The 27,203-nt window shown below is 50.8% G+C and overlaps 1 protein-coding gene across 8 annotated transcripts in view; it reads left to right on the top strand.

Moving 5' to 3' along the window:
- The window catches only part of CCDC88C (coiled-coil domain containing 88C), a 143,566-nt gene extending 116,685 nt beyond the window's left edge, over positions 1-26,881 (top strand). For 4 of the 8 annotated variants that reach the window (XM_055556493.1, XM_055556492.1, XM_055556495.1 and 1 more), the window contains 9 exons: positions 1,163-1,349; positions 3,719-3,864; positions 6,380-6,469; positions 7,933-8,171; positions 13,295-13,483; positions 17,307-17,375; positions 19,526-19,594; positions 20,543-20,832; positions 24,646-26,881. In XM_055556493.1, the coding sequence (XP_055412468.1) occupies positions 1,163-1,349; positions 3,719-3,864; positions 6,380-6,469; positions 7,933-8,171; positions 13,295-13,483; positions 17,307-17,375; positions 19,526-19,594; positions 20,543-20,832; positions 24,646-25,638 (2,272 nt within the window). In that variant the 3' untranslated portion in view covers positions 25,639-26,881. Of the gene's footprint in view, positions 1-1,162; positions 1,350-3,718; positions 3,865-6,379; positions 6,470-7,932; positions 8,172-13,294; positions 13,484-17,306; positions 17,486-19,525; positions 19,595-20,542; positions 20,833-24,645 lie in introns of those variants that run through there. The other 4 variants (XM_055556494.1, XM_055556497.1, XM_055556500.1 and 1 more) reach the window with 4 other exon arrangements.
- The last annotated feature ends 322 nt before the right edge of the window (positions 26,882-27,203 follow it).

The raw sequence follows: 27,203 nt of genomic DNA, 5'->3' as shown, positions 1-27,203 counted from the left end.
ACTCTTTGCGACTCTATGGATTGTAGCCCGCCAGGCTCCTCTGTCCATGGGATTCTCCAGGCAGGAATACTGGAGTGGGTTGCCATGCCCTCCTCCAGGGGACCTTCCCGACCCAGGGATTGAACCCAGGTCTCCTGCATAGCAGGCAGGTTCTTAACCGTCATAGAATTATTATCATCCATTTTTTAAAAAATAAATGAGGGAACAGACAGAGTAAATGCCTCGTCCGGGGCCGATGCTTGTAGTCAGTGGCAGAGACAGGATTTGAATTGGGTCTTGTCTCTGGCAGGGCCACATGATGCCGCTTCCTCCCCACGTCCTTGTGTTCATGGGTACAGAGGACTGCAGGCTCAGGTGCCAGGCAGGTCAGGCACGTGTGGGTGATGAGTGCCAGCCGTAGACCAGACAGCGACATGGAGAAGCCACTTGGTCTCAAGGTGGTCAGCTGGGAGGCAGGCCTGGGGATGCCAGATTATTCCTTTGTTTGTGCTTGTTGTCTTAAAAGAAGTTGCACATTTGAATGTTGATGTGAAACTTTCACAATTTTAAATGTCGACCCCCTAATTCATTTAATCAGTGAGCCAAATGACCCATCTGTGTCAAAATCAAGTCCATGAGCCCCTGGTACTTTGAGCCTTCTGTTATACAGCCTCCCCTGAGAAAGCCCAGTTAGATAATAGTTATGATGATGATGATAATTTTAGCAGATTTACATAATACCCCAGCATCTCATACTTTATTTATCTCGAGAGTTGAAATTAGAAAAGGAGCTTGGAACTGGGAAGAGGAGCTGAGCAGAGACAAAGAGTTTTAGAGCATCTTGTGGTTCAGTGTTTAAAAAAATCTTTGAACAGCAGAACCCTTTTTTCCAAGGAGGCACACATGCCAGAGCCTTAACTACAGAAGAGATCAACACTGATGCTCTGTCGGAGTGGGTGCCTGAGCCTGCCTGTGCTGTCTGCCCCAGACAGAGTGGGGGCACCAGGGGTACCTTCACAGGACCCCAAAGAACCCAGCTTGAAAACCACTGGTTTTGTTCAACTCCCTCGTTTTGAGGCCCAGAGAGGTTGTGCTTTGGTCTAAGGTTGCACAGCTGGGACAAGGCCTGGGAGTGCTCTTCGGCACTGAGCCCTGTGGCTCTCTGCGCCCCCCCCACCCCCAGGGTCAATTTCCTGCACCACCAGCTGAAGGGGGAGTACGAGGAACTGCACACCCACACCAAGGAGCTGAAGACCTCGCTGAACAGCTCGCAGCTGGAGCTGAACCGCTGGCAGGCCCGGTTCGACACGCTGAAGGAGCAGCACCAGAGCATGGACATCTCGCTGACCAAGCTGGACAACCACTGCGAGGTGAGGCCTGGGGCTGGGCAGCGGGGCCCCGGGACGCCAGAACAAGTGCCCTGGCGTGACAGCCTTCCGGCTCAGCGGGGTCGAGATGGGTCCTCCTTGGCGCGTATGCTCTGAGGACGTGTTGTAAAGGTGGTCCAGAGGCCGAGAGGAGGCCAGAGCTGTCTGGGTGGGGAACAGACACCTCGACTGGTCAGGATGCATGCAGAAGCACCATTGCATCTGATCTTTGCCTTTTGCAGAGGGTCGGAGCAGGTGCAGCGATACAGCCGCGTGCTGTGTTATTCCTGCCCTCTTGGCTGTGTCCATGCTGTTCTTCCATTTCTTTTCATGTAGTAGCTGCACTCTTCTAGAGAAATGTCACAGGTCTGTGTTGTTTTTTTTCTTTTTTTTATGTGCTGGGGTTTGTCTGCCTGGCTCCTGATCCCGGGGTGGTCAGGTTGGAGCTTACACACGCATTCCCCCGGTTTCCAAAGGAGCAGAGCCCTGCCTTCTGGTGCACTCGGTTGGAAAGTACTGAGTTCAGCAGCAGACTTCTCTCAGATGGAGCTGTTAGCAGAGCCCAGGACAGTAAGACAGAGTAGACAGGGCAGGGAGGAGTGGCTGGGTCCCGCCCCAGCCCCGGGATGGCCCAAGACAGCCAGGATCCCGGACACAGCTCCTCTTGCCCTTTGTTTGTTGAGAAACACTCCGGAGGGTCTTCTCCTTTGAGCTCACAGTAGCCCCACGGGGCGTCGCAGCTGAGGAAGCAGAGGCCAGGATGCCAAGACACCCAAAGACACTCTGGGCTGGGACTGGGGCCTGTGGAGGAGGTGGGGGCCACAACACAGGCAGACACTGTCCCAGGGAGCCCCGCCACTATGGGTTGTGCTTCAGGGTCTCTGTGGGGACTTCAGGCCAGAGCCTGCTGCCACCCAGGCTGTCTGAAGCCAAAAAGCCAGTCGTCTTGCTGTACACTAACCATCATACACATACTCTGGAGCATGAGCTGGCCGTCCTCAGCCCAAAACTCAAGTCCAGCCCCTAAACCTGTTTCTATATGGCTGTGAACTCAGAATGGCTTTTGCATTTTATAATGGTTGAGAGAGTGAAAAAAAAATTTTTTTTTTTTTTTGTGGCAAGTGCTAATGCTATGACATTTAAATGTCAGTGTCTGTAAGTCAAGTTTTATTGGAGTGTGGGCACACCTATGCATGTACGTCTTGTCTCTGGCTCTCACCTGTTGCAACAGCAGAGTTGAGTGGTTGCAACAAAGACCACCATCTGGCCTGGAAATCCTGAAATATTTGCTGCCTGGCTCTTTACAAGAGAAGTGTGCTGACCCTCAGCTAGAACAGAGTTGTCCCATAGAAATAATGATGTGGCCACCAGAGATAATTTAAAATTGTCAAGTTAGCCACATTTAAAAAGTGAAAGGAAGCAGGTGGGATTAATCCTAAATAATATATTTTGTTCACACAGATACTTCACATCCGTTTTTTAGTTAAGTCTTTGCTGCTACGTCACTTCAGTCGTGTCCAACTCTGTGCAACCCCATAGACGGCAGCCCACCAGGCTCCCCTATCCCTGGCAAGAATACTGGAGTGGGTTGCCATTTCCTTCTCCAATGCATGAAAGTGAAAAATGGAAGTGAAGTTGCTCAGTCGTATCGGACTCTTAGCGACCCCATGGACTGCAGCCTACCAGGCTCCTCCGTCCATAGGATTTTCCAGGCAAGAGTACTGGAGTGGGGTGCCATTGCCTCCTCCGAGTTAAGTCTTTAGGACCTGTTATATTTGCCCTGCTCATCTTGGCGAGGACTGGCTGTGTTGTTTCTGTTTGTTTTTCTGGCTGCATTTTTAGTGCTCAGCAGCCACTTGTTGCCCACAGCTGTCAGATTGGGCAGTGGCCCTTTGGGTCCTTTCTAATTATCACGAGTTGGATAATACTGAGATGGGTGTCTGTTTTTTTTTTTTTTTCTTTTGGCCGTGCTGGGTCTTCTCTGGTGCTCCGGCTTTTCTCTAGTTGCAGTGAGCAGGGGCCGCTCTCCACTTCCGGTGCTCGGGCTCCTCATTGTGGTGGTTTCTCTTGCTGCGGAGCACGGGCCCTAGGGCGTGCTGGCTCAGTACTTGTAGCTCCCGGGCTCTGTAGCACAGGCTCAGTAGCTGCGGCCCACGGGCTCAGTAGTTCCGTGGCATGTGGGATCCTCCCGGACCGGGGTTCAAACCTTTGTCTCCTACGTTGGCAGGCAGACTCTTGACCACTGAGCCACTGGGGAGGTCTGAGATGGACGTCTTGGCGCATGTGGCGTTTTCCTTCTTTCGGAAGCTAGACTCCAGCAGCAGACTCACGGGGTCACACCATTTTTAAGACACTGTTGATCTGTATTTCAGCTGCTGTCCCGACTCAAGGGGAACTTGGAAGAAGAAAACCATCACCTCTTGAGCCAAATCCAGCTGTTGAGCCAGCAGAACCAGATGCTTCTAGAACAGAACCTGGAGAACAAGGAGCAGTACCACGAGGAACAGAAGCAGTACATGTAAGGGGCCCGGGTGATGGGGATCCTGGCTTCCCCGTGCCAGGCCAGAGCAGCTCCGGGGCCCGTCAGTGTCCTGAGGGCAAGGGCAGGCCAGCTTACCAGCCTGTCCTCCTCTCTCTTGCCCTGGAGTGATTCTGGGTTTCTGCAGGTAGTGGCAGTTGGCTTTCGTTAGCTTTTTAAAGGCACTGCCCACCGCCAGAAGCTTCTTACTCTGCTTTTGGAATTAAGTGCACTTCTAAAAATACAAGCGTGCCACCGAGAAGTAGCTCAGGGAAAGAACTCACATCGAAGGCTGAGCACAGATGCCATCGCAGGACTCTTTCTCACTCATGTCTGTGTTCGACGATCGTCTGGAGGGTGGGTGACCAGTGTGCCATGGTATTTATTTCTCCCGGCTTTACATGGGCCCTGTGAGGTGCACAGCGATCTGGTGAATGGTAACTGATGGGACCGATGGGATATGACTAGAGCTGTGTCCGTACCAGAGGTTGAGGAGCTTCAGGGAGATGGAGAAGGAAGAGACGGGGTCAATGCTGCTGATGCAGGACTGGGACCAGCAGGGCAGCTGGGGGGATGTGGAGGTGGAGCATGGCAGGGGCCTGGGTGCAGGGAACCTGGAGGAGCCCCAGCAGAGGAGGCGCCGATGCCTGGCTCACGAGTCGGGATACACCAGGAAGTGTTACAGGATGCTGGTCCAGCCAGACCTAAGAAGCTGCCAGAGATGAGCTCAGGAGGCTTGGTACTGAGATGTGGCACAGACGTGAAGTAACACAGGATGGGTCCGTGGATTCAGGGGGTTTCCACCGCTCTGCTGTGGCGGTTGGACCATCCTTGCTGTGGGCAGGAGCGCCTGGCCGGCTTGGGAAAGGAAGGAGACGTTGTAGAGGGGCATGGTCTCGTCCCAGCTCTCAAGTGTCCTGAGACTTGTTTGTTATCCTCCCGGTTTCACCTCCACATTCAGAGGTGGCTCACCACCTACCAGAAAATGCTTTGCATCAAAAACCACACCATAATTTTGGGGGTAGAAACGACCATTGCCTGAAGTTGGCCCTCTGTAATCCAGCGGATAATAATCGCTGCAGACACCGGGCAGGTGCTAACTAGAACAGGAGGCGCCTGGACCCCAGGGGGATGGGTGGATGACAGGTCTGCATTAGAGAGCGTCTGCGGAGGGCCAGGGGTTGGCAGGCTTCCCGGAGGCTGCTTTGAGCGGAGCAGAGCGCTGTTCTGGGGGCCGGGAGGGGCCTGGGCCTGCTCTCTGACTTTGCGTGCATCTGTGGGGGCAAACCCAGCCACGGAAGCCCTCCAGGCTTAAGGCCACGCAGCAGGGCCGTGAGGACAGAGGAACAGATCACAGGCGTCGAGTCAAGGAGGCTGACTCAAGCAGCGAGGGGTCGGGGGTGGGTGGTCCGGACCCAGTGGTTCCTGAAGCTGCCTCTCTGCATGAGGAGCTCTCTTCGTGGGGAATGCTTTGGAAAGTCCCTGGTTTGGGTGGAACCTTGGCAGCACCTTGACAGAAAGAATCCTGAGCCATTGCCTCTGGCCCAGAAGCCTCATTTTCCAGTGAGAAAACCGAGGGTCCGAGCTGTGAAGAGACCACCCAGGTGGTGAGAAGCTGGAGGGGACAGGAGTCGGTAACCCTGTGGGCAGTGGTGTACGGAGTCCACCCGCAGGGCTCCCTGAGATAAAAGCGCACCCTGCGAATCAGGAAGGCCAGCGTCTCTCTCTCAGGAAGCAGAGGCGCTCTCTGGCAGCCCAGGGTTCAGGACGTGTCTTTCTGGTCTTTTCTGCATTTTTGGAAATAGGAACTGGTTTCCAGCATGTACAAGCTGGGAGATTTTGTTTCACGATCTTGAGTTTCTGGCTTCTCTGGGAAATGAGAAGATCCACCCCATCCCCCGACCCACGTCTGCATTCGTTCCTACACGGCAGCAATCCCAGGTGGCTCACCATGCCTCAGGCCACCCCGCCCTCCCTGGTCTTCCCAGGCCCACTGTGCTCCTCATCTTTTCTTTCTGTCCCCTGGAAGCTTTCATGTTTGTTGCCACAAAAGTGTAATCAGAAACCCAACATTGGAATGGGTCCGAGTCAGAGGTCTGCTTTTGCTAAGATGACTTTTTCCACCCTGATGCCCACCTAGCATCTGAGGGCACACCTCACCCCACCACCGAGGTCTGGTTGATATGCACACCCAGGAGCTGGCCCTGAGTGTGACCCTGGGGTGTCCCACGTCCTGAATGACCAGGCCGGAAAGTCCTGGCTTCTGAGCTGGGTTTTCAGACGGTCAGGGGTTTGCTTCCTTGAGGTCACTCACAGCTGGGTCCTGGGTACTCGCAGGCCGCCTCAAGGCATTAGGACTTCCTGGGCCTGTATCCCGTGTTTCCATTCACATATTCCTGACTCAGTGACCAGGGTGGCCCACGTGACGTGTGCTGGGCCAGGTCCCAGGCCAAGCTGAGTGACTTCATTTTTCTGACTTAAACCTGACTTGGTGGTCTGTCCCCTCTCTCCACAGAGACAAATTAAATGCGTTACGGAGACACAAGGAAAAACTGGAAGAAAAAATCATGGATCAGTACAAATTCTATGATCCTGCTCCAAAGAAGTGAGTTGACTTAATTTTCAGGGGCTGAAACACGGAACAGCAGACATTCCTTGTTCACGCTCAGGACGAAAACAGTATCCATCGGGGGCAGCCCCCAGTTGTAGGGCCAGTGTCTTCCATGCTGGTAGGCCGCCTCTGTGCACATCCCTCCCACAGAGGAAAGATTTTAGAATTTCTCTCAGCCCTGTGCTGGGCTGTGGGGCTGGCTCCGTCCCCTGAGGCTACTGGCCTCATGCATCAAGCAGTGCTTCCCCGGGCCTGGGCTCCAGGAGTTGGGCCCTACAGATGGTCCTGGCCCAGCCCAGCCTTGAAGTCAGAATCTCTGTGCATCCCTAATGGCCTCTCTGTTAAAATCACAGAGCCACAGAGGTTCAGAACCTCAGTCCCAGCGTTCCCTTGGCAGATGGAGACATTGAGGCCCAGATGCAGAAGTGGAATGAGTTATATAAGCACAGTTCAGTGCAGTTCAGCGGGGGAGGAGAATCTGGACGTGGTTCTCTTTTCGATCCAGCAGAAGCCTTCTCTGTTTCCTGTTAGCCACAACTTTTATCACTTACTCATTATAGTCCCTGTTTTTCATCCACACGGCCCACTCTTCACTGCCCTCTGCCACCACGTCCAGATTCCTCGGGGCGGGGAGTGGTCAGGGAATGCCAGCTTATTATTACACTTCCTGTGAACCTTAGCAGGGAATGAGGAGGAATGTGATGCTGAAAATGGCATTTTGGCAGAAAAGTGGCTGCCTAATAGATCACATTAGCAGAGCACTTCTTTTATTTCACAGAGGTAATCAAGAGTTAATGGGCAAGGGCTTCCCAGGTGGCTCAGTGGTAAAGAATCTGCTTGCCCATGCAGGAGATGGGGGTTCGATCCCTGGTCAAGAAGATCCCCTGGAGAAGGAAATGGCAACCCACTCCAGTATTCTTACCTGGGAAATCCCATGGACAGAGGAGCCTGGCAGGGGCAGTCCATGGGGCCACAAAGAGTTGGACACGACTTAGCGACTAGACAACGACTTCCCTTATGGTCCAGTGCCTTCCAATACAGGGGTTGTGGGTTCAGTCCCTGGTTGGGAAGCTAAGATCCTACATGCCTCCTGGCCAAAAATCCAGAACATAAACCACAGAAGCAATATTGCAACAATAAATAAAGACTTTTTAAATGGTCCACATTTTAGAAAAGAAAAAGGGTTAATGGGCACACTTGAAGTTCTGTTTTTGCAAGAGAGTAGTGTGGATTTCTGCACCCATATGTGGTTCTACCATCCCTGAGCTGTACCTGATTGAGAATTCCATTCTGTCTCCTGAGCCCCAAATACAGTGCCATTATTCGAAACCCCAGTTACCTGCCACCTTCCCAGGCTGGTGATGGGGAGACCAGCCCATGTTGGGACACTGCACCCAGTGACCTGCTGGAGCAGGCGGTGAGGGTTGACTGTGTCCTAAAAATCTACTTCTCATTAGGAAAAACCACTGGATTGGAGCCAAAGCCTTAGTCAAACTCATCAAACCAAAGAAAGAGGGTTCCAGAGAACGCTTGAAGTCAACCACAGACAGCCCTCCCCGGCAGCTGGAGTCCCCAGACCCGACCTTGCCATCTGCTTCTCAACCGCTCAGATCTCAGCCCGAGAACCCCGAGTCCACCCCATCGGGCTCAAGCTGCCCAGAAGAACGTGACTCCCATAACGGGCCCCTGGGAAAAGGTAGGCATGCTGACCTGGCTGGCGGAGGTGGGCCTAAGGGACCCTCTCACTGGACAGGGTAGAGGGAGGTGGCATGTAGATGTGCACATGTGTATGTAAGAGCCTGAAAGGGGTGTGTTAATAGCCAGGAAAATATAAACCCATGTCAAATAAGAAGCATCACTAATCCTATAGACGATGAGAGGTACTCAAGCCAAAAGTGACACCCTCCAGGTACTAGAAGCAAGCTCAGTAGCATAGGCTTGGGGGTTTCCTTGTACAGGTTAGAGATTTAGAGTAAGCTGTCTCTGTAGGGACATCCCAGGCACATTTCATGGGTAAAAGGCACATATGGGATCTCAGCAAGTCCGTGTGTGGTTTCAGTCTTTTCATAACTTGGAAAGGCAGGCAGGTTTTCTTCTCAGCCTGACCTGGCCTTCAGTCCTACCAGCCAGGGTGCTTGACTTAATCTTTCCATGAAGACTGTCATTCTGAGTTTGCCAGAGGTTCTGAAACGGACTTCTAGTTGAATGTGCTTCATGTCATCAAATCTAAGAGGCTATCAATTATAAACTGCACAATTACTTTACATACCGCTGGCAATCCAATGATGCAGAACTTTACCACTTAGAACTTTTACCATCCTCTGGTTGAAAAGCTCTTCTAAAGGACTTAATTAGATAGATTTTTGTGTACACACATGAAAGGAAAATATAAACAAAATATATTGGTTGCAGCAGCAACAATTTTGTCACCGTTTCGTCTGGACCCCCCAGTGGCGACTCTAAGATACTGTGGAAGCTGCACCCTGATTTCAATGATGTTAAGATTTGGGGGTGGGATATGTACATCTTAGAACTGATTAAACACGGCAGTTACTTCAAACATTGTTCAGTTTCCAAATTTACTTTCAAATATCATTGCTCGGATTATTTAGACCAAACCTACAGGCTGAGTAAATTTTTATGAAAGACACCAGGACTCTCCGAAGATCAGGCCTGTGCCTGAGACCCCCACGTTCTCAGGAGTAGGGGCTGACATTACACCACTAAGAGCCAGTGACAAGCCACCTCTGCTGAGTGGGATGTGCACAGGCCTTTCAGGAGGCTGTCACTTTCAAATGCACAAAAGCAAGTGCTTTCACACATTGTTTGGGGACTAACGTTTGCGCTCATTCTTCGCAGGAGGTCAGATTATGTAAAAGGCTCTTGTTCGGGTCAGTGATGATGAAACTTAACGTTTGTTTTCATCTAGGCAGGTTCTCTGGCCGCTAGTTTTCATATTGGCTCTTTAATTGTTTTGACATTCATCACCTCAACTTGTATTAAAGTTGGCTTAATGAACTATACCGGAGCAGGTTGCCATTTCCTCCTCCAGGAGATCTTCCCCACCCAGGGATTGAACCCACATCTCCTGCATTGCAGGCAGATTCTTTCCCACTGAGCCACCAGGGAAGTCCTCAATTACCCATAATCAGCCCGATTGAGTCAGGAAAACATTCGTGGGGAAAAATTGCTTGTACCAATCCATGAGTGAGCAAGTCAGCGATAAGTATTAACAACAGCAGCCATTCATTGGATGCCTTTTTGGGGGCAGCCAGTGCCTTTTTAATTTACTTTATCTGCCTCATTTAGTCCCAACTGCCCTGTGAGGTAGGCATGATTAATCATCCCCTTTTCAGAGCTGAGAAAGCGAGGCTTAACAAGGTGAGACACGTGCTGCTACAATAAGTGACAAAGCTTAGATTTGAACACAGGCCTGTTAACCCTGGAATCTGAGCTCTTGGCCACTAAGTGCACTCCCTGCAGTGAAAGCTGATTAAACGTGTTGCCTAACAGAGATGTTAGGCATGCCCCCAGCAGAGCTAAGGGCCCCAGCATCACATCGTCAGTCCCTTACCGATGGTGTGAACATTGACCACCAGGTGGCGCTATGGAGGAAGAAACAATGGAGGTTCTCGTTCCAAATTTAATTCTAAGTCAGAAATTGGATGTATTGGTTATGTTTCTGTATGACCTGTTCAAAAAGTTAGACCAATTGTTTTCTCCGATAATTTTTATTTCTGATAAAAATTAGAAATAGTTTAAAAGTCATGTATTAGAAGAAAGGGTATAGTAATTCTTGGTGTTGAGGGCTTTGGAGTATGAAAAAGAGGTATTTTCATTATTTTTTTAACTCATCCTGCCAAAAGTTATTTCAGATGTATAAGAATTATTGGTAAATAATAGTCAGGTAGACTGTTTCATTACAGCAGGCCAGAAAAGTGTTGTTTCCAAGGTCTTTGAACAGGAATGAGAGTACCACATGAGCCAAATTGTCAGGGAGTCGGTCATTAAAATGGATGAGTAAGAGAAGCTGGGTCCTAAATTAATGAACATTCTTATTTAATAATTTAACACATTGAAATTGAAAATCATCTAAGCCCTTGGCTCCTTGAGCAATATGTAATTCTCTTCACGTGCTGAGTAAAGTGTTGGCACTGAGATGCCGCTAAATTAATTAAATTGAGGCAGAGCATAAATGATTCACTGAGTCCTGATTCCAGTCTTGTCATGGGTTTTGTTTCCATCTTTCCTGGACTGGATTCTGATTTCCAAAGTACATTGAACTAGAGTTACGTGTTATTATTCATTTCATTTATTTGTCGTGTTTTTTTTTTTTTTTTTTTTCCCCTTTCTCTCTCGGGTTATCCTGGGGATAACGATTTAGCAACTCAGCGCAAAAAGAGTCCCTTTTTGAGAAGCAAAAGCAAGGACAAAGACAAGTCTCCAACGGCCCACCCGGCTCTCTCTAAACGCCTGCGGTTCTGGTCTTCCTCTGACATCCCATCCTCTCCTAACGAGCCTCTCCCCTTTTCAGAAATTGGAGACTTCTAATCCTTTTCCTTTACCATGTGTCTTCATTGTGTATCCTCCTTCATTTCTGAAATTCAAACAAACGGAAAAACCAAAAAACAGTACCTAAAGGCCAGATGACCCCTAGCGGACCCCTCCTCCCAACCCCAATTCCAGGCCAGACTTTAAAGTAGCCAACGTGGATTCTGATTTCAAAAGAGAAGATGAGTTGCCACAGCCTCTGGACCGATTCTCCAGCACAGCACAGTTGTAGGGGCGCCTCGGGACACGCGTGCCCAGGTCCTGGGGCCAGGATGTCCGTGCTGAGTAAGTCCAGTGGCCGTGTGGTTTCCCCCGCCCTCGCACCCGCAGGCTTTCGTCAACGCTCGAGAATAAAGCAGAGCTGGCCACTTGTCGCTATGCTTCCTAAAATATACGGCCTCTGTCAAGTGAGTTTTTTTTTTCTCTTAAGGCTTATCTTGAAGCAGCTAAAATTTAAAACCGCTGCCCTTTTCTCCTCTTTCTTTGTCAGAGCCCTGAATTGATGGCTTTTGCCAAATAGGGTCCTTTTTAGACGTGTTGTATGTTTTGAAGGATTTACTGTGCTCCATGCAAGCATTTTAAATAATTGCATCGATGATACCCAGCCAGAGCCCAGCCAGAATGAAGCTTTATGACTGTGCCGTCGTTCTCTGAACATCTCTGGTGCTGAAGTTAAAGCAGCAGTGGACAGAAAGAGCATCAGCAGGCCAGTCACGCCCAGAGCGGGAGAAAGGCTGGTCGAGACAGGCCTTTAGCTACTGCAGTTTCTTTCTGTCTTCAATCATTCTTGTTCCATCTTTATGATTTTTGCCACCTCTGTCCATCACCTGTGTGGTTACTGACATATTTCCCCTTGAAATTACCCACCGTTTCCACTTAAATTTATCCTCAAAGGATAGATTATTACCTGTACTGTAAATGGAGAGCCAGTACCATTAAAAACAAGGTAACTGTATAAAAGAATAAGTCCACACGTATTGAAATGCTGAAGTTGGCTGATGTGGTACTGACTTCTCTCTCGCTCGCCGCCTTGGGAACCCTGGGCTGCTGTGGTCCCGGCCCCCTGTCCTCTGAGCATGCTGCTGGAACGGTGCTGTTTCTCTGCTGTTTGTACTAACTATTTGGTCATCTCCACCTCCCCACCACCCGCTCCTGCTCTTAACTTCACCTGTTGGATGTCTGCCTCATGCATCCCACCAGACTTGAATCTTGCTTCTCATCAAGGTTGTTTCAGAATCCAAATTCTACCTTGATTTCAAGTCATGATAAGATGTAGGAGATTAAAACTTCACCGTGAATCCAGACTTGGAGTGGCCGAGGGGCTGGCAGGCTCAGGTCCATGGAAGAGGGGAGGGCAGGGACCTGAGAGCCTGGCAGTGGGCAAGGCTCTGGGTCTGCAGCCTTGGGGTGCCTGGAGCGAGACGCCATGGGAGACAGCGTGGTCCTAATGCTCACAGGAACTCCAGCTGCGTTTGTTTCTGTCTCGTATTTGGAGAGCCCATCCCCTTTCTTACTACGAGATAGGTGGAGGGTTGGGTTTTATAAAAATGTTTTTAAATAGGATTTTACTTAACTTTGACAAGTATATATCTTCATGGTAGAAAAATTAAAGATCTCTTAAATTCTTGTTAAGGTGACAATAAACTTTTTCTGAGTTTATAAATGAAGCCAGTTGGCAAGATGCACGTCCTGGACCTTCAGGGCCTCGGCCTCAGGTTGCAGTGATCCTGAGCAGACATCTACCAGAATCTTTTTTATTTTTATTTTAGATTCAATTTTTACTGCAGATTAGTTGCTTTACAATGTGTTAGTTTCTACCGTACAGCAAAGTGAATCAGCTGTACGTATACACATATCCCCTCTTTTTTGGATTTTCTTCTGCCAGGATCTTTTTACAGCAGGGATTTGCATGATACGCAGTTCTAGGTGGCAGGCGTGCCCTGTAGTTAATATGTTGGGCTTCTACCAACATTTTCTTTGTCCTCCTGAATTTTTCCTTTATTGTCTCCCAGCCAAAATTCCAGGGCTTGCAGTATGGCCCATCAGTGGAGCTGGGGTCTCTGATACAGGCCTGTAGCCAGGGTCCTCCTGTTTAAACCACAGCCCGGGGTCAGCAGAGGGTGGGGGTCGGGTGGGTAGGGGGCAACTCAGCTTTTCGTCCCTGTGGTCTGTGTGCCCTGCTGCCCTTGCTTCTAGGCCTCTGTGTGGTCGTCCAGCCTGAGCCCAGGATTCTGCCTCCCCGTCTCTCAATGTCTTTTTCTGCCCCAGGCCATGGGGACCTAAAGCCAAAGCGAGGGTCCCCACACCGAGGTAGCCTGGACCACAAGGATGCCTCTGCTGACCCAGCCGTGAAGCCCTGGCCCCTGGAGCTGGGCCCCCGGCCCTGTTCGACCTCAGCCATCACTACAACCCCTTCCAGCTCTAGCTCCATCTCCCGACACCCAGGCCGCACCAAAGGTGAGTCATGGGCCTCTCCAGAAATAAGAGGGCTGAGCATCTGGGGTTCAGGGTCCTTCCTAAAGACCCCAGGCTCTCGGTGGGAGAAGGGGTCCTAGGCTGAGAGGTAGTGAGCAGGGTGGTTAAGTTGTGGGCAGGCTCTGGCATCACCCAGACACGGGTTCAGACTTCAGCGTTGCCTGCCAGCTGGGTAGGTGACTCTGGCCAGATAAGAAGCCTGATCCCAAGCCACTGGAGGGGAAGCCCTGGGACCCACTCCCACCACCACCATGCAGAACTTGGTGGCACCAAGTAGATCTAGAAGGGAGGTAAGCCAGCATCTTGGCTAAAAGGAGGCTTCCTCTCCAGCCCACCTTCGTAGAAGCCTGGAGGTTCATTCTCTGTGGAGGATACACAAGAGGGTCCCTGAACCAGAGGTGGGTTGACAGAGTGGAAGGCAAGTTTCCCAAGTAAAAAACAAGGGGGTTGTAGGGAAGGATTTACAAACTGAAGGTCTCCCAGGTTGCCAGTAGCTATGCGTGTTCACACCTTTAGACATGAGATTAAAATATTGTCCCAGTCATCTGATCAACTTAAGAAGATCCCAGCTGAATGTCTCCATCAGCTCTTGCCACGTGAAACCCAGCGACGCCTCTAGTAGCAGAGACCAAAACCAGTGTGAGAGGCAACAGCGAAACATCATGGAAGTAAACACACATTAGCACGGAGATGGAAGCTTTACGATGCCCGTCATTAACGTAGTCAGAGATGAGCAAAGCTGTTACACCCATGAAACAAGAATAGGATGCTACCAAAAGAGGGGGGAAAGTACTGGGAAATTTAAGATACCAGGAGAGGAACAGGTAAAGCTCAAAATCAAAAAAGACCTTTGGCTGATAATTTAAAAATAGGAGATATCCAAAGAAACAGCCAACAGGACTGAAAGTAATTGCCTCTGAGGTGTTAGAAGTTGGAAAACAATACGTGGTTGTTTTTCACAGTAATAGCACCCACTCTGCTCTTAAAACCAGGGGCTTGCACAACTTTGGTTTGACAAGCAAAGGCAGACAGGGTCCCTGCCCTTGTCCCGGTTGCTTATAAGTAGGAAGCCCCCCAGGGGAGCAGGTGAATGGGGTGGGCACAGGAGAGGTGGGCAGCCTCTCCCCACTGCCGGCAGTCACTTACTGTTGGGCATCAGTGGAGCTGTGCCGTGAGCTGTCTGGGAGAGCCATGCCCTGAGCCCACGTGGCAAGGGTGTCTGTTGTCCACAGCCATCAGTCCCCCCTGGTTTCTGGAGCTCTGGGGTGCAGAGCCCCTGCGTGGTCCTGGGGAGGAGCTAGGAACACCATCTCCCCTCGGGGTTTTGGGGGGTGTCTCTGTGGTTCAAGGTCCAGCCCTCTGGGCTGACCCACAGGCTATCTCAGCCTGCATTCCATCGGAGCCCAAGCCTGGAATCATCCTGGAATCACCACTGGCCTGCAGAGCGAGCACAAGGGCCTGTTACCATTGGTGCCCCCAGACTGGCCTCAGCAATTCCTTGGGGTTTTTTTTCCCTTCCATTTCACATGTGTGTCCTTTTCTTACACAGATGTCTTCTCTCTCAAAACATTTACTTATATTTCCTGAAAATATGCAGTGATGGTTAAAAATTTTAACACTGATACTGCTACTAACAAAATCACCAAGTGATGTTTATTTCCTTTGTAATTCTTCTAGTGCTTAGATTAAATCTCACGAAGGATGCACAGAGTTTTATATTCAAAATTCACTGGGATTTTTCTTTTATGGATTATGTTAGTGGGTTCATATACACTAAGGTTTATTTGTTTCTGTCTTCAATTGTAGAGTTTTTTCTTTTTTAAATTCTGTTTTTTACTACATAAAATATTTACATAATTTAAACCTAAATTACATAAAAAGGCATGCTTAGATTTCTAAGCCTCACGTCTCTCCCTTTCCCCTCCATTACATTCCAAAGTCACCCTATAGATAACCTTTTTTTTAGTTCCTTATTTATACTTCGTGTTTCTTTTTGCAAAAAATAAATAAATAAAAATATTACATCTTGGGTTTTTTTTTCACTTAGACATATATCATGGAGATCTTTCTCATTCTTTGTATAAGTACACAATAATTAAAATGTTGATATGACGGTATTCAACCAACCAGTCCCCAGAGTTGATGCCTAGAATTAGGATTGCTGGGTCAAAAGACAAATACAAATATACTTCTCCTAAATAATATTCCATATTTTTTTTAAGGTTCTTCAGAAAATTCTGATTATTAGCCAGGTTTAATGAGCCTACATCGGAGAAGGCATTGGCACCCCACTCCAGTACTCTTGCCTGGAAAATCCCCTGGATGGAGGAGCCTGGTGGGCTGTAGTCCATGGGGTTGCTAAGAGTCGGACACGACTGAGTGACTTCACTTTCACTTTTCACTTTCATGCATTGGAGAAGAAAATGGCAGCCCACTCCAGTGTTGTTGCCTGGAGAATCCCAGGGACGGGGGAGCCTGGTGGGCTGCCGTCTATGGGGTCGCACAGAGTCAGACACGACTGAAGCGACTTAGCAGCAATGAGCCTACATATCACTAGCCATATTTTACTATTGTAATCAAGGCAGCAAATTTTAATTAAGCCACTACTTTGAGTTGGGCATTAGGTTACTTAGTCATGTCTGACTCTTTTCGTGACCCCTTGGACTGTAGCCCGCCAGGCTCCTCTGTCCATGGGATTTCCCAGGCGAGTTTACTGGTGTGGGTTGCCAATTTCCTTCTCCGAGGGATCTTCCCGACTCAGGGATCGAATCTGTGTCTCCTGCATTGGCAGGCGCTGTCCTTACTACTGAGCCATCAGGGAAGCACATTGGGCATTAAGGGAGAACACAAAAAGTAGGATTCTCCTACCTTCAATGAATTAAACAAAGGAGTTGTCCCGCTGTCATCTCCTGGGAGACAGAACCTGTAAAGGAAGCCGTTAGATCATATCTAACTTAAATTTATTGGAGCATAGTTGATTAACAGTGTTGTGATTGTCAGTTTCTGCGGTGCATCAGAATGAATCAGTTATACATATATTCACTTTTTTAGATTCTTTTCCCAAATCGACCATTACAGAGTATTAAGTAGAGTTCCCTGTGCCATACAGTAGGTCCTTATTAGTTACCTATAGTTATTTACAGTAGTGTGAAGATCATACCTAACTTTGAGTGTCTCTCACAACCAGAATTTTTATAATTGGAGTCAGGGGTGGGTTGGAAACCCTTTTGCCACTTTGGAGGGACCCAGGGTCTACTGTCGGAAAGAAACTCGCAGGTCCGAGGCATAGGGCATTTGAGTCCCTCTCGGATAGGGCTGTGGATGGCTGGCCTGCGTTTCCGGGTCTGTTTCTGGAGTTGCTAGGGCAGGGCTATCTCCAGGGAGTCAGCCTCTCCGGTCAGGTGCTGGAATCTTTCCTTTGCCCTCCTCCTATGACCCGAAGGCAGCGTGGCCCCCAGACCAGAATTGCCGGCACAGCCTGGCCTTGGAGGTTGGGAAGTGGTCCCCAGGGTCCTAAATATTCAGCTCCTTTTGCTGTGTTAGGCCAGATCACTCTGTAGCCTTCAAGCCCCAGTCACTGCACAGGCGGAAAGGGGATTTAAAGTTAAATAGGAGTCAGGAGTATGAGGCTTATACCAGCAGGAGGCACAGAAGAGGCCAGGTCCACGCGCCCCCCTCACCCCGAGCCAAGGGCTGCCATGACCCAGGTGCCAGGCGAGGTTCAGAGGTGGGCGTCTGGCAGAGGGCCCAAGTTTCCCCATGGATGTTCCAGAACCCCTGACTCATTGTCCCGTTTTCACCACAGGCTATAATTCCGACGACAGCCTCTGCGAGCCGTCCCTGGAGCTCGAGTTCCTTCACCCCAGGCAGTACGGTGAGTGGTCAGCGCGACACGCCCTTCCACCTGGATTCTCAGTCTTGTTCTCAGCAGTAGTGCCTCTCCCTCAAGCTAAGTCCTGCACAGAAGTCCAGTACACAAAACAGGTGAAAATGGAGTTGTTGTATGAAGTGGGGATGGGTCTACAGTTCGTCCAAGCTCCTTCCTTCCCCTCCCCAGGGGCCTGAGCATCTGACTTCTGCTTACATACCTCCAATGACGAGGAACTCACTACTTATGAAGCATCCCACTTCTGGAGACTTTAATTTCGCTCGCCTTAAAGCACCCCTCATGTTTGCCAGGGTGTTCCGGTGACCCACACAGGGAGCATTGAGTTCAGGAAGATCTCTTGCCACCCTCACTTGCAGAGTGGCTCCAAGTTACATTTAGTCTTAGAAACTGTTAAAAGTCCTTGCCATTTGAGTTAGGCATATTGTAAATTTCTGCGGAAGGGAAACCAAAATTATACTAACTTTCTCAAAAAATTAAAAGTGGATTTTTTTTTTAATTTTGCAAAACAGAAGTCATAGGAAGGTTGGAAGATAATTCTTAAAAAAAAAAACCCTCAAAGTTTGCATTTATTTCAGTTTACTTCTGATCAACAGTGTGTGGGAACTAGCTAGCATCTCTTAAAAATTTTATGATACAGACATTCCCAGTTTACAGGCTCTGTGGTGACACAGGTTGACACAAGGAGCCCTTATGTCTTTGCACGGAGTGGTGGGCAACACAATCGCAAGGATCTCCTGCAACGTTCAGTAAACTGGAGTAGCCTGATTTATGCTGTCAGCTGACCAGAAGGGTTTTCTTCCGAAGTATTTGATTCCTTGAGCTTCTCTTTTCAGGAAAAAGAAGGGCAAGGGGTTTTTGATGCAACAGTTAGATAAAAGTGTTTTTGGGTCCCATTGATTTATATCAAAGTTTTGTTTAATGAAACTTAATTTCCTTTCTAAAGAGGGATGTGCATTTTTAAATTTCAAAAATTCCCTTCTCAACAAGAGGACTTATTTTGCTTTTATACTATGCACCAAAAAAACGTGTATTTTTTGGCTCACCCCCAAACCCGGTTTGCTAGTGAGTGTTTTCCAGATGCATGCTATTTGCAGCAAACACATCAGCACTTGGGAACTAGGTGCCCTAAAGACCCAGAAGAACAAGAGCAAACTTGCAGGCGGTGGGGGGAGGTGGCTTGTAAGCAGCGTGTCTTCCGTTTTCGGTGCGCTCAACACCAGCTGTGTGCTGGGAGGATGCAGAGATGACAGAAGCACAGGGCCTGTCCCCTGGGGGTTCACGGTCCAGCAGGACAAACAGTGATACAGGGCAGGCTGATAAGAGCAATGGTGCCCAGTGCAACCGGCGGAGGAGACCCAGAGGGGTGGCCCACAGGCCTTGAAGGCACAGCCTGCCCTTGGCAGGGCAGGGGGGCACCGTCCCTGGTCCTGGCACTCAGTCTCTGATCCAAGAGCCACCGCAGACACGCTCAGCACAGACAGCAGCCCCAAGGCCTGGTTCCCTCCAGCACTCGTCACCATAAAGGTCACTTGTTCCCTCCAGGGCAGATGTGAATTTGAGACGGATTGGCTGAAGGACAGCAGACAGCTGGGAAAAGCGAGTGCTCCCTGTCCTGCTGAGGGTCCCAGCTCCTCCTCCCGGGATCAGGGAACTGAAGTTGCACACATGTACGCACGTGAACACACACCACCATTTCCTGGCTCCCGCCCTCACCGAGCTGCATGTCACCTAGGCAGGAGATTTCACACGTGTTCCAGGAAGATCTGTGCAGGAAGAGGGGTGGGGACCTGCACCCAACCCTCGGCTCACCCGGAGCAGCCCTTTTTACATCTGCTTTCTCAGTTCTGCATGAGAGTTTCTTCATTAACAAAATCGTTTGAAGCCACAGCCCTAGACCTAACTTTAAAAAAACAAAAAACTGCACACAGTCGTTTCTGGACGCCCATACCTGGCACTCGGGAAAGTTAGCCATCCTCATGGGAGAACATGGGGTGTCCCGAAGCTCATCCTTCCGGGGCATGCTCAGCTCCACTTCTGCAGTGACTTTGTTCCATAATTTTTCTCAGATTAGATGGTTTGGTCCAGGCTAGACCTGGTCACGGGCCTTTAGACTGAATGTTGGCATTTCCTTTCAGCATCCCGGCCGGGGAGCTTGGAGAGCAGTAGAAATGCGTCCAGCGGCAGCTCACCTCTTAACCTGAAAGGTGAGCCGGCCCTCCTCCTGGGCACTTGGCAGTGTCTGTGGGTCTTTGTGTTTCTATTATATTTGTAATTTTTAAAATACAGTTCCCCAAGACCTTCCACGCATTCGACATTTGTTGCATTCCAAGGCCACATCACGTGGTTTCAAGTGCAGGCCGAGAGTTTAAACGGATTTTAGTTCAAATCCCTTCACCCCCAACTGACAGAGTCTGGGCACCTAGGCGAATCACCCACCCTCTGAATCCGAGTTACTTCATCTTTAGAAGGGGGATTGTGACTCTAGTTCCATTCCACTGTGGTCAGAGAACAGAGTGGCTTTGATTCTCAGGGTTTTTTAAGTTGATTTTATAGTGCAAAATATAGTCTGTCTTAATGAATGTTTCCTGTACGTCTGAAAAGAATGTGTTTGCTGTCCCGGGACCATAAACAAATTTTTTTCACTTCTTAGTGTCCATGTGACCATCTGGCTTATAGCAAGCGCTCAGTAAAGCTTTTAAATATATGAATGGATGAGAGCTAATGAGTGTGGTGAAAGTTGCTCAGTCGTGTCCAGTTCTTTGTGACCCCATGGATTATAAAGTCCATGGAATTCTCCTGGCCAGAATGCTGGAGTGGGTAGCTGTTCCCTTCTCCAAGGGATCTTCCCAACCCAGGGATCGAACCCAGGTCTCCCACGTGGCAGGCGGATTCTTTACCAGCTGAGCCACCAGGGACCTTAGCACTACTAACAGTATGAACTTTAGCAGAAACCTTCCACGTTTATCTCAAACTGTTTTGTTCCGAGTTCTAAGCATCCCAGAGTGTTCTTCACGTGGAGAATCCCAGCCTGGGAGAAGTGTGCCCTGGGTTCTCGGGCAGGGTCCTCTTGTAGGTGAGCGGCAGGCAGCACGGAGCCCACTGGAGGCAGAGGAGGTCTGATGTGTGCTCTGTGCCACCCGCCCTGACTCCAGGTTCCTCCGACCAGCTCCACGGCAGGTCCGAGAGCTTCAGCAGCGAAGACCTGATCCCCAGCAGGGACACGGCCACTCTGCCACGGGATGCCAGCACCCCGGGGCGCCCCGCCCTCGGCCGCCATGAGTACCCCCCACCGCGGAATGGGCCTCTCCCCCAGGAGGGTGTCCAGAAGAGGAGCACAGCCCAGCCCCACGGTGGGGTGCGGCCCTGTTCCACCTCCCCGAGCAGCGAGATGGTCACCCTGGAGGAGTTCCTGGAGGAGAGCAACCGGGACTCCCCATCCCCTGTGAGTGACCCTGGGGCTCAAAGGGACACAGCGGGTTCATCATCCCTTGCATACTCCCAGGATTGGGATAGCAGGCAGAAACTGTGGCAGCAGAAATACAGAGATGGAACGGGGGGCAGCCTAGGTGTGGGGCTCCTAAGATGGGGAGGAAGCCCACGAGCCTGCAGGTCCTGGTGCTGGCAGCCAGCCCCAGACCTCGGAGGCTGTTTGCTCCATCTGTGGAGTGAGTGGGCAGAGCCTGGTGCCGGCATGGAGGGCGGGGATGGTGTGTGCTCACCACTGCGAGCTTCTTGAGAGATGTGCCCAGCACCCACTCTGGGCTTAGCATCTCACCAGGTTTTGAGGCAGAGCTCTGCATGCCCACTTCCCCTGAGCCCTCACCAGCGGAGATCAGTCTCTTCTATAAAGAGCCAGAGAGTAAATATTTGAGGCTTCCCAGGCAGGACGGTCTCTGTTGCAGCCACTCGACGCTGCCATTTTAGTAGGAAAACAACTCTGGACCATCTGTCAATGAGTTGGCTTGGCTGTGTTCCAATAAAACTTGACTTATGGACATAGACATTTGAATTTCATGCAGTTGTCTCATGTCCCAAAAGATTGTTCTTTAAGAAAAAGTTTTTTCCAGTCATTTAAAGTATAAAAACTATTCTTAGCTCACAGGCCATACAAAAAGGGGCCCCACACTGGACCTGGCCCACAGCTCTGGTTTGCTAACCTCGGTTCTGCAGATCTAAGCCCAGACACCCCCTGTATTAAGATTCCCTCCCATGTCACCTTTCCAGTGTCTCCATTTAGCTTTTCTGAAGCTGCGCATCTGTTCTTTCACATGTGTATATGTGCGTAATCAGTTGTGTCTGACTCTCTGCGACCCTATGGACTATAGCCTGCCAGGCTCCTCTGTCCATGGGATTTTCCCAGCAAGAATACTGGAGTGGGTTGCCTTTTTTTTATATATATACTGTCTAAATTCAGTCTCATGAGCTATTGGGTTATTGAACAGATGGCTTATATATTGTCTTCTTCTTGTTTAGTCACTAAGTCATGTCTAACTCTTTGCAACCCATGGACTGCAGCACACCAGGCTTCCCTGTCCTTTACTATCTCCTGGAGTTTGCTCAAATTCATGTCCATTGAGTCAATGATGCCATCCAACCATCTCATCCTCTGTCGCCCCCTTCTCCTCTTGCCCTCAATGTTTCCCAGCATCATGGTCTTTTCCATAATTGAGATCTTTTAAGGTTTAAGGCTTCAATGATGGCATCTCATTTCCCTTAAATAAATACAGTTGAACTTTCTGTAGCCACATGGTAAACTCTGTGACCCCCATTAATGCGTCACATTGACACAGAGAACACAAAATATCTGTCTTGGAGATATTTATTGAGCAGCTACTGTGCCTTAGGCCATATGTATGTTGCCTGCTCTCAGAAAACAAAGCAAATGGGCCAATTTTTATAGCATACTTGCTAGATGCTTGGTCTTGTGGTTGGGTGGTGCCAAAGAATTATAAAACATGGCCCCTCCCCCTCTTCATTTATTTGTCTATCAAACACTTACTGTGGGCTAGAAACTAGGGAAACCAAGCTGAGAAGGACCAAAACCTTGCCCTCCAGAAGTTTATGGTCTGATGCAGTGGCACTTAAACTCTAGCGTTCGTCAGACTCACCTGGCAGGACACAGGCTGGACCCCAGGGATTCTGAGATTTTTGCATCTCTGCCGAGTTCCCAGATGGTGCTCTCACTGTCACTGGGGGTCCAGGCATCACAGGCTGAGGGGCACTGACCTGATGGAGCAAATGAGAAAAGTCCAGAAATCGAGGGTACCTGCAATTGGATGGCTCTTCTCCTCAATCCATTTCTGATTGTGTGCCTGTCCCAGTGGGTTTCCTATCCCTGGACAGATCTCAGGGGTCAGGTCCCCTTGCTTACAAGGGGCACGGCCTCTCTGCACTCAGCTTAGACCTATACAGACACTGTTGCTCAGGCCGCTATCAGCACATGTCCCTTTTCAGCCTAAATGATGCCAAAGCTGTCTCACTGCAGCAGTCTCTGTTGGAAGCTGATGCTCAGCCTCTGAGAGCCACCTCCTTCCCCCTCCATCGGCCCAGGTGCTGTCCCCACAAGCCCCACCTGACACTTCCATCCTCCCCCGATCAGACCTAGAGAAGCCACCCATGCCTCCACTCCCTGAGTACTGGTGATGCTGGGAGAGCAGAGTCACACGATGAGCTCCCTGGGTGGCCTCCTGAAAGTGGGGATGAAGAGGCTAACTAGAAGCGTGTAGAAAGGGGCCAGGAGGCACGGCAGACAGCTCCAGAGTCAAACAGCCATAGGCTCTAATCCTCAGTCTGCCGTTCTTCAGATGCCTAATCTCTGTGACCTCCGTTTTCTTACATATGTTTAGTCGCAAAGTCGTGTCCAACTCTTTGCCTCCCCATAGACAGTAGCCTGCCAGGCTCCTCTGTCCATGGGGTTTCCAGGCAAAAATACTGGAGTGGATTGCCATTTCCTACTCCAGGGCATCTTCCCGACCCAAGGATCAAACCTATGTCTCCTGCATTGGCAGGCAGGGTCTTTACCACTCACTGAACCACCTGGGAAGTCTTTTCGTACATATTAAGTGATGTTTTCATACAACCTTAAACAACTCTCGCACAAGGTTGCTTTCAAATTTAAGCTTTTTGGATTACACCCCTGGTTCCTAGCACGGTGCCTGACATGTGGGAAGTACTTGATAAATGGTTCTTGTCCATATTGATGACCCAGGTTCTTACTGCACACACACACCCAAGAGTAAGGCTTCAGGCTAACATGAAACAGCAGAGTGTGCCTTTGTCAAGCTGAGCGTGCAAATGTTTTCAGGGGCCAGGAGTTGTTGGCAGGTGGTTCCTGAGCTGCTGACCCATCCTGCAGGCTGACTCCCCCCTGACAGGTCCCAGCCAGCTGGGGTCTGATTGCAGCAGCTCTCGGCCCTGACCTTTCCCCTGCTCCATCCCCAGCCTCGGGAGAAACCTCTAGCTGGACTCCTCTAGGCTGTGAGGTGCTGGCAGAAGGCTGAAGTTGACCTGAACAGGCCCACCGAGCTTGTTGGCTCCAGGGGCTCCGCCTGCCCCCAGGATGGTGACAGAGAATACTGGTTTCTGGCCAGGGGAAGCCCAGCCAGGTGGTGGCTGCCTGGCACGGGGGACAATCTGGAGGGCTGGGCCACCTCTGCCTTCTCCTGGGCCTTTCTGGTTCCCCCTCCCTCCTCTGCCCCTTGTGCCTGCCTCTCCCCTTCCTAAAATCAGGAGAAGGATCTGAGAGGCAGTGAGGATGCTGTGTGTGGTTGGTTCTGGCTTCTGCGGAGCTGGCCTTGTTTGTCTTCCTCTCTGTGCCCCACTGGAAGGTGCTTGCAGTGTGTCTGAGCCTGGTGGGCTGACAAAGAAGATCCAGTCCTGCCCGCCAGCTTTCTGCCGCCTGGTGGAAAAGGAGACCCAGATCAAAACTGTTGTCCTGATCCTTTCATAAAATGGATGAGCTTTGTGGGAAGTCGTTTCCTCTCTGAATATGCTTTCTTGCTTGTGAAGTTAGGGGGCGACTGAATGGTGCCTGGGTCAGCTCCCTAATGATCCTCATTTCACATTGACCCCCACCCGACCGGGACAGTGTGTGCAGTGGGGACATTAGGCCCTCGACAGGCCAAGCAAGAAACTTCAGTCCCGGCCGTGTGGGCAGCCCAGGGGAGATCCTGGGTGGGAGGAGGGACCTCCAAGTCACACCCCCCCACCAAGTCACACAGCCCCTGGACTCATTCAGTTCTTCTCTTCCCTGTAGGATGCTCCCAGTTGCCGGGATGACCTGCTGAGTGATTACTTCAGAAAGGCCAGTGATCTCCCATCCACTGGAGGCCAGCCAGGCCCACTGCTCAGGAAAGAAGGGGCCAAGATGCCCACCAGCTTTGTGGCCCCCACCGTCAAGATGCCTGTCTGCACCTCTGAGGGAAAGCCACCGAAGCCTGGGCAGTATGTAAAGCCGAACTTCAGAGCCGCTGAGGCTGAGGCCATGCCCAGTGTCCCCCAGAGGCAGGCCCAGCCACCCCAGAGCCTGTCCCTGGGCAGAGCCCGGCAGGCCGCCATGCCCCCCGCTTCCCACACGCCTGCCAGCCGGAGTGCATCCCTAAACCGGGCCTTCAGCCTGGCCTCCGCTGACCTCCTCCGGGCCAGTGGGCCAGAGGCCTGCAAACAGGAGCTGGGGGGTCCTGAGGCCTCGGGGGGCAGAGACCCAGGCAGCCACAACCTGCAGAGCTCCACCGCCCCTGGCTCCCATGGCCTGGCCCGTGAGCGGACCCCACTTGTGGGAAAGGCTGGCGGCTCCTGTCAGGGCCCCAGCCCCCGAAGCCGGCCGCTGGACCTGAGGCGCTTCTCACTGGCTCCCCCGAAGGAGGAGAGGCCGGCGCCCCTGCAGCAGTCCGCCACGTCCCCAGCCATTGCCACTGGTGGCGGCAGCAGTTCACAGCTCCAGCACTTCTCCCCCGCTGCAGCCCCGGCCCCCAGGACTAAGCCCCAAGGCCCCCTGCACCCGGGGGAGTTGGCCACCATCCCCCCCGTCCGAGGGGGGCTCAGCCCCTCAGAAGGGGACGGGGTCCTGGGGCAGGGCCACAGCGAGGGCCTCCCTGCTAAGGTCGCAGGCAGGTCTCTGGACCTGGCGCCCCAGGGCAGCCGGACCCCCGAGGACTTCGGGCGTGGGAGCAGCTCCAAGAGCACACCAGCATCCCCCGAGCCGGGTGGCGACCAGCAGACGGTGTGGTACGAGTACGGCTGTGTGTGACCTGGCTCCTGGCCCACAGCTCCTGGATCGCACCTGCTGATCACCATGGCCTTTTCCCTGTCTGCCTGCAGTGCCAGGAAAGGGTTTGAGGAGGAGGAGAGGGTTTCTGTGCGTGTCTTCTGTTCTGTTGCTAAAAATGCTGTGCCAAGCCTTGAGAGGGTTGCGCCCCGCTGGTGTACAACCTGTCTTCTGTATCTGTAGCCTCCAGCAACCGGTATCTTTTGAACAAATCCACTTTGGTATGGGGACACTCAGAACGCAGTGACAAAGCAGACACTATTTGAGCGCGCCCCTGTAGAACACTTTTGTTTGCAACTTGCTGACCTCCACTGAAGCATGTGTGTACTAGGGCATGTGCACACACACGTACACAAGTTCCCAGGGCTGAGCCCTGGTGGGTCTGGAAACTCTATTCCCCAAAGCCGTTTGATCCCAGGAGAAGCCCCCGCTGGCCAAACTACAAAAATCTGGAGGCCGTGGGTGGACCCCAGAGGCAGGCTTGCTGTCATGCCGTTGTTGGGGTCCTGAGTGCTTCCCTTCACCCCAGAGCCGAAGCGGCTCTCCAGGCAGGTGAGGTGGCTTCGGGCATTTGCCTTCCCCGCTGGAGCCAGCTCCTGGGCTCTGCAGGGTGGGCTCCCGGGCCATATAGCCACCTGCCTTCCCTGGCTCACTTTTCTACAAACACTGGATCTGCTGGTCCTGGCGGGAGGGGCAGGGAGAAACCCTCGCCCCAGTCTCCACTACCCAGCAAGTGTATATAGTGTAAAGTGGGGAGGCGTGTGCAGCAATGAGGTGCACCTCAATTTATACCATGGCTGCAGCGCCCCGACCTCCCTGTCTCAGGTGAGATGTTGATTTATTATTTCTGAGTAAACTTCTCATGGTAGAAACCAAATTTCCTTTAATATATTACCTATGTATGTACACACCCGTGTGAATGTATGTACTTTGAGGGGAATCTATTTATGTTCCGTTGGGAGTCATTCTTTCCTATCAGGAATCTCACCTGCTGCTTCGTCTCTTTGGTCAGATTCCTGGCACGTTTTGTTTCCTGTTGTTTAGTAAAGGTGCTTTTTCTGGGATGTACTAAACCTGGTGATTTTTTTTTTTTCCTTTAGATTCGATATGCTGAGAAAGAAATGGGAAGTTAAGATCGCTTTTCACAGTGCTTCGGGTTGTGTATTAAAAAGCCATTCATTCTGGAACACAGGACAGGATTGTAATAAATGGACATGGACCAGTACTGAGTCCTAGTTTTCCTCACCATTCATCATGGCATCATTGACCAGGTGCTAGGAGCTCAGGGTTCCTGCCTTAGCACTGGCCACTGGAATCCACAGCTCCTTTGGCCACTAGGTCAGAAAACATACAGAGCAAGGTTTTTCTCTTTACAACAGCTTTTATTTTTTTCCAGACTTGAATTTTAACTTCGTGTAAATTGAATCCTATTTCGCTATGGGATTTGTGTCTGGCAGGAGCTCAGCTTAAAATGGTCCTGTGGATGTTCCCAAAGCTACCTAACGAGAAAGTACCAGACCTGCAATTTAGACCTTTGGAGGCCTCAG

The sequence above is a fragment of the Bubalus kerabau genome, chromosome 19 (genome assembly GCF_029407905.1).
Source record: "Bubalus kerabau isolate K-KA32 ecotype Philippines breed swamp buffalo chromosome 19, PCC_UOA_SB_1v2, whole genome shotgun sequence".
NCBI classification, from domain to species: domain Eukaryota; kingdom Metazoa; phylum Chordata; class Mammalia; order Artiodactyla; family Bovidae; genus Bubalus; species Bubalus kerabau.
The sequence above is the reverse complement of the archived record's forward strand: the minus strand, read 5'-3'. Positions and strand labels throughout refer to the sequence as shown.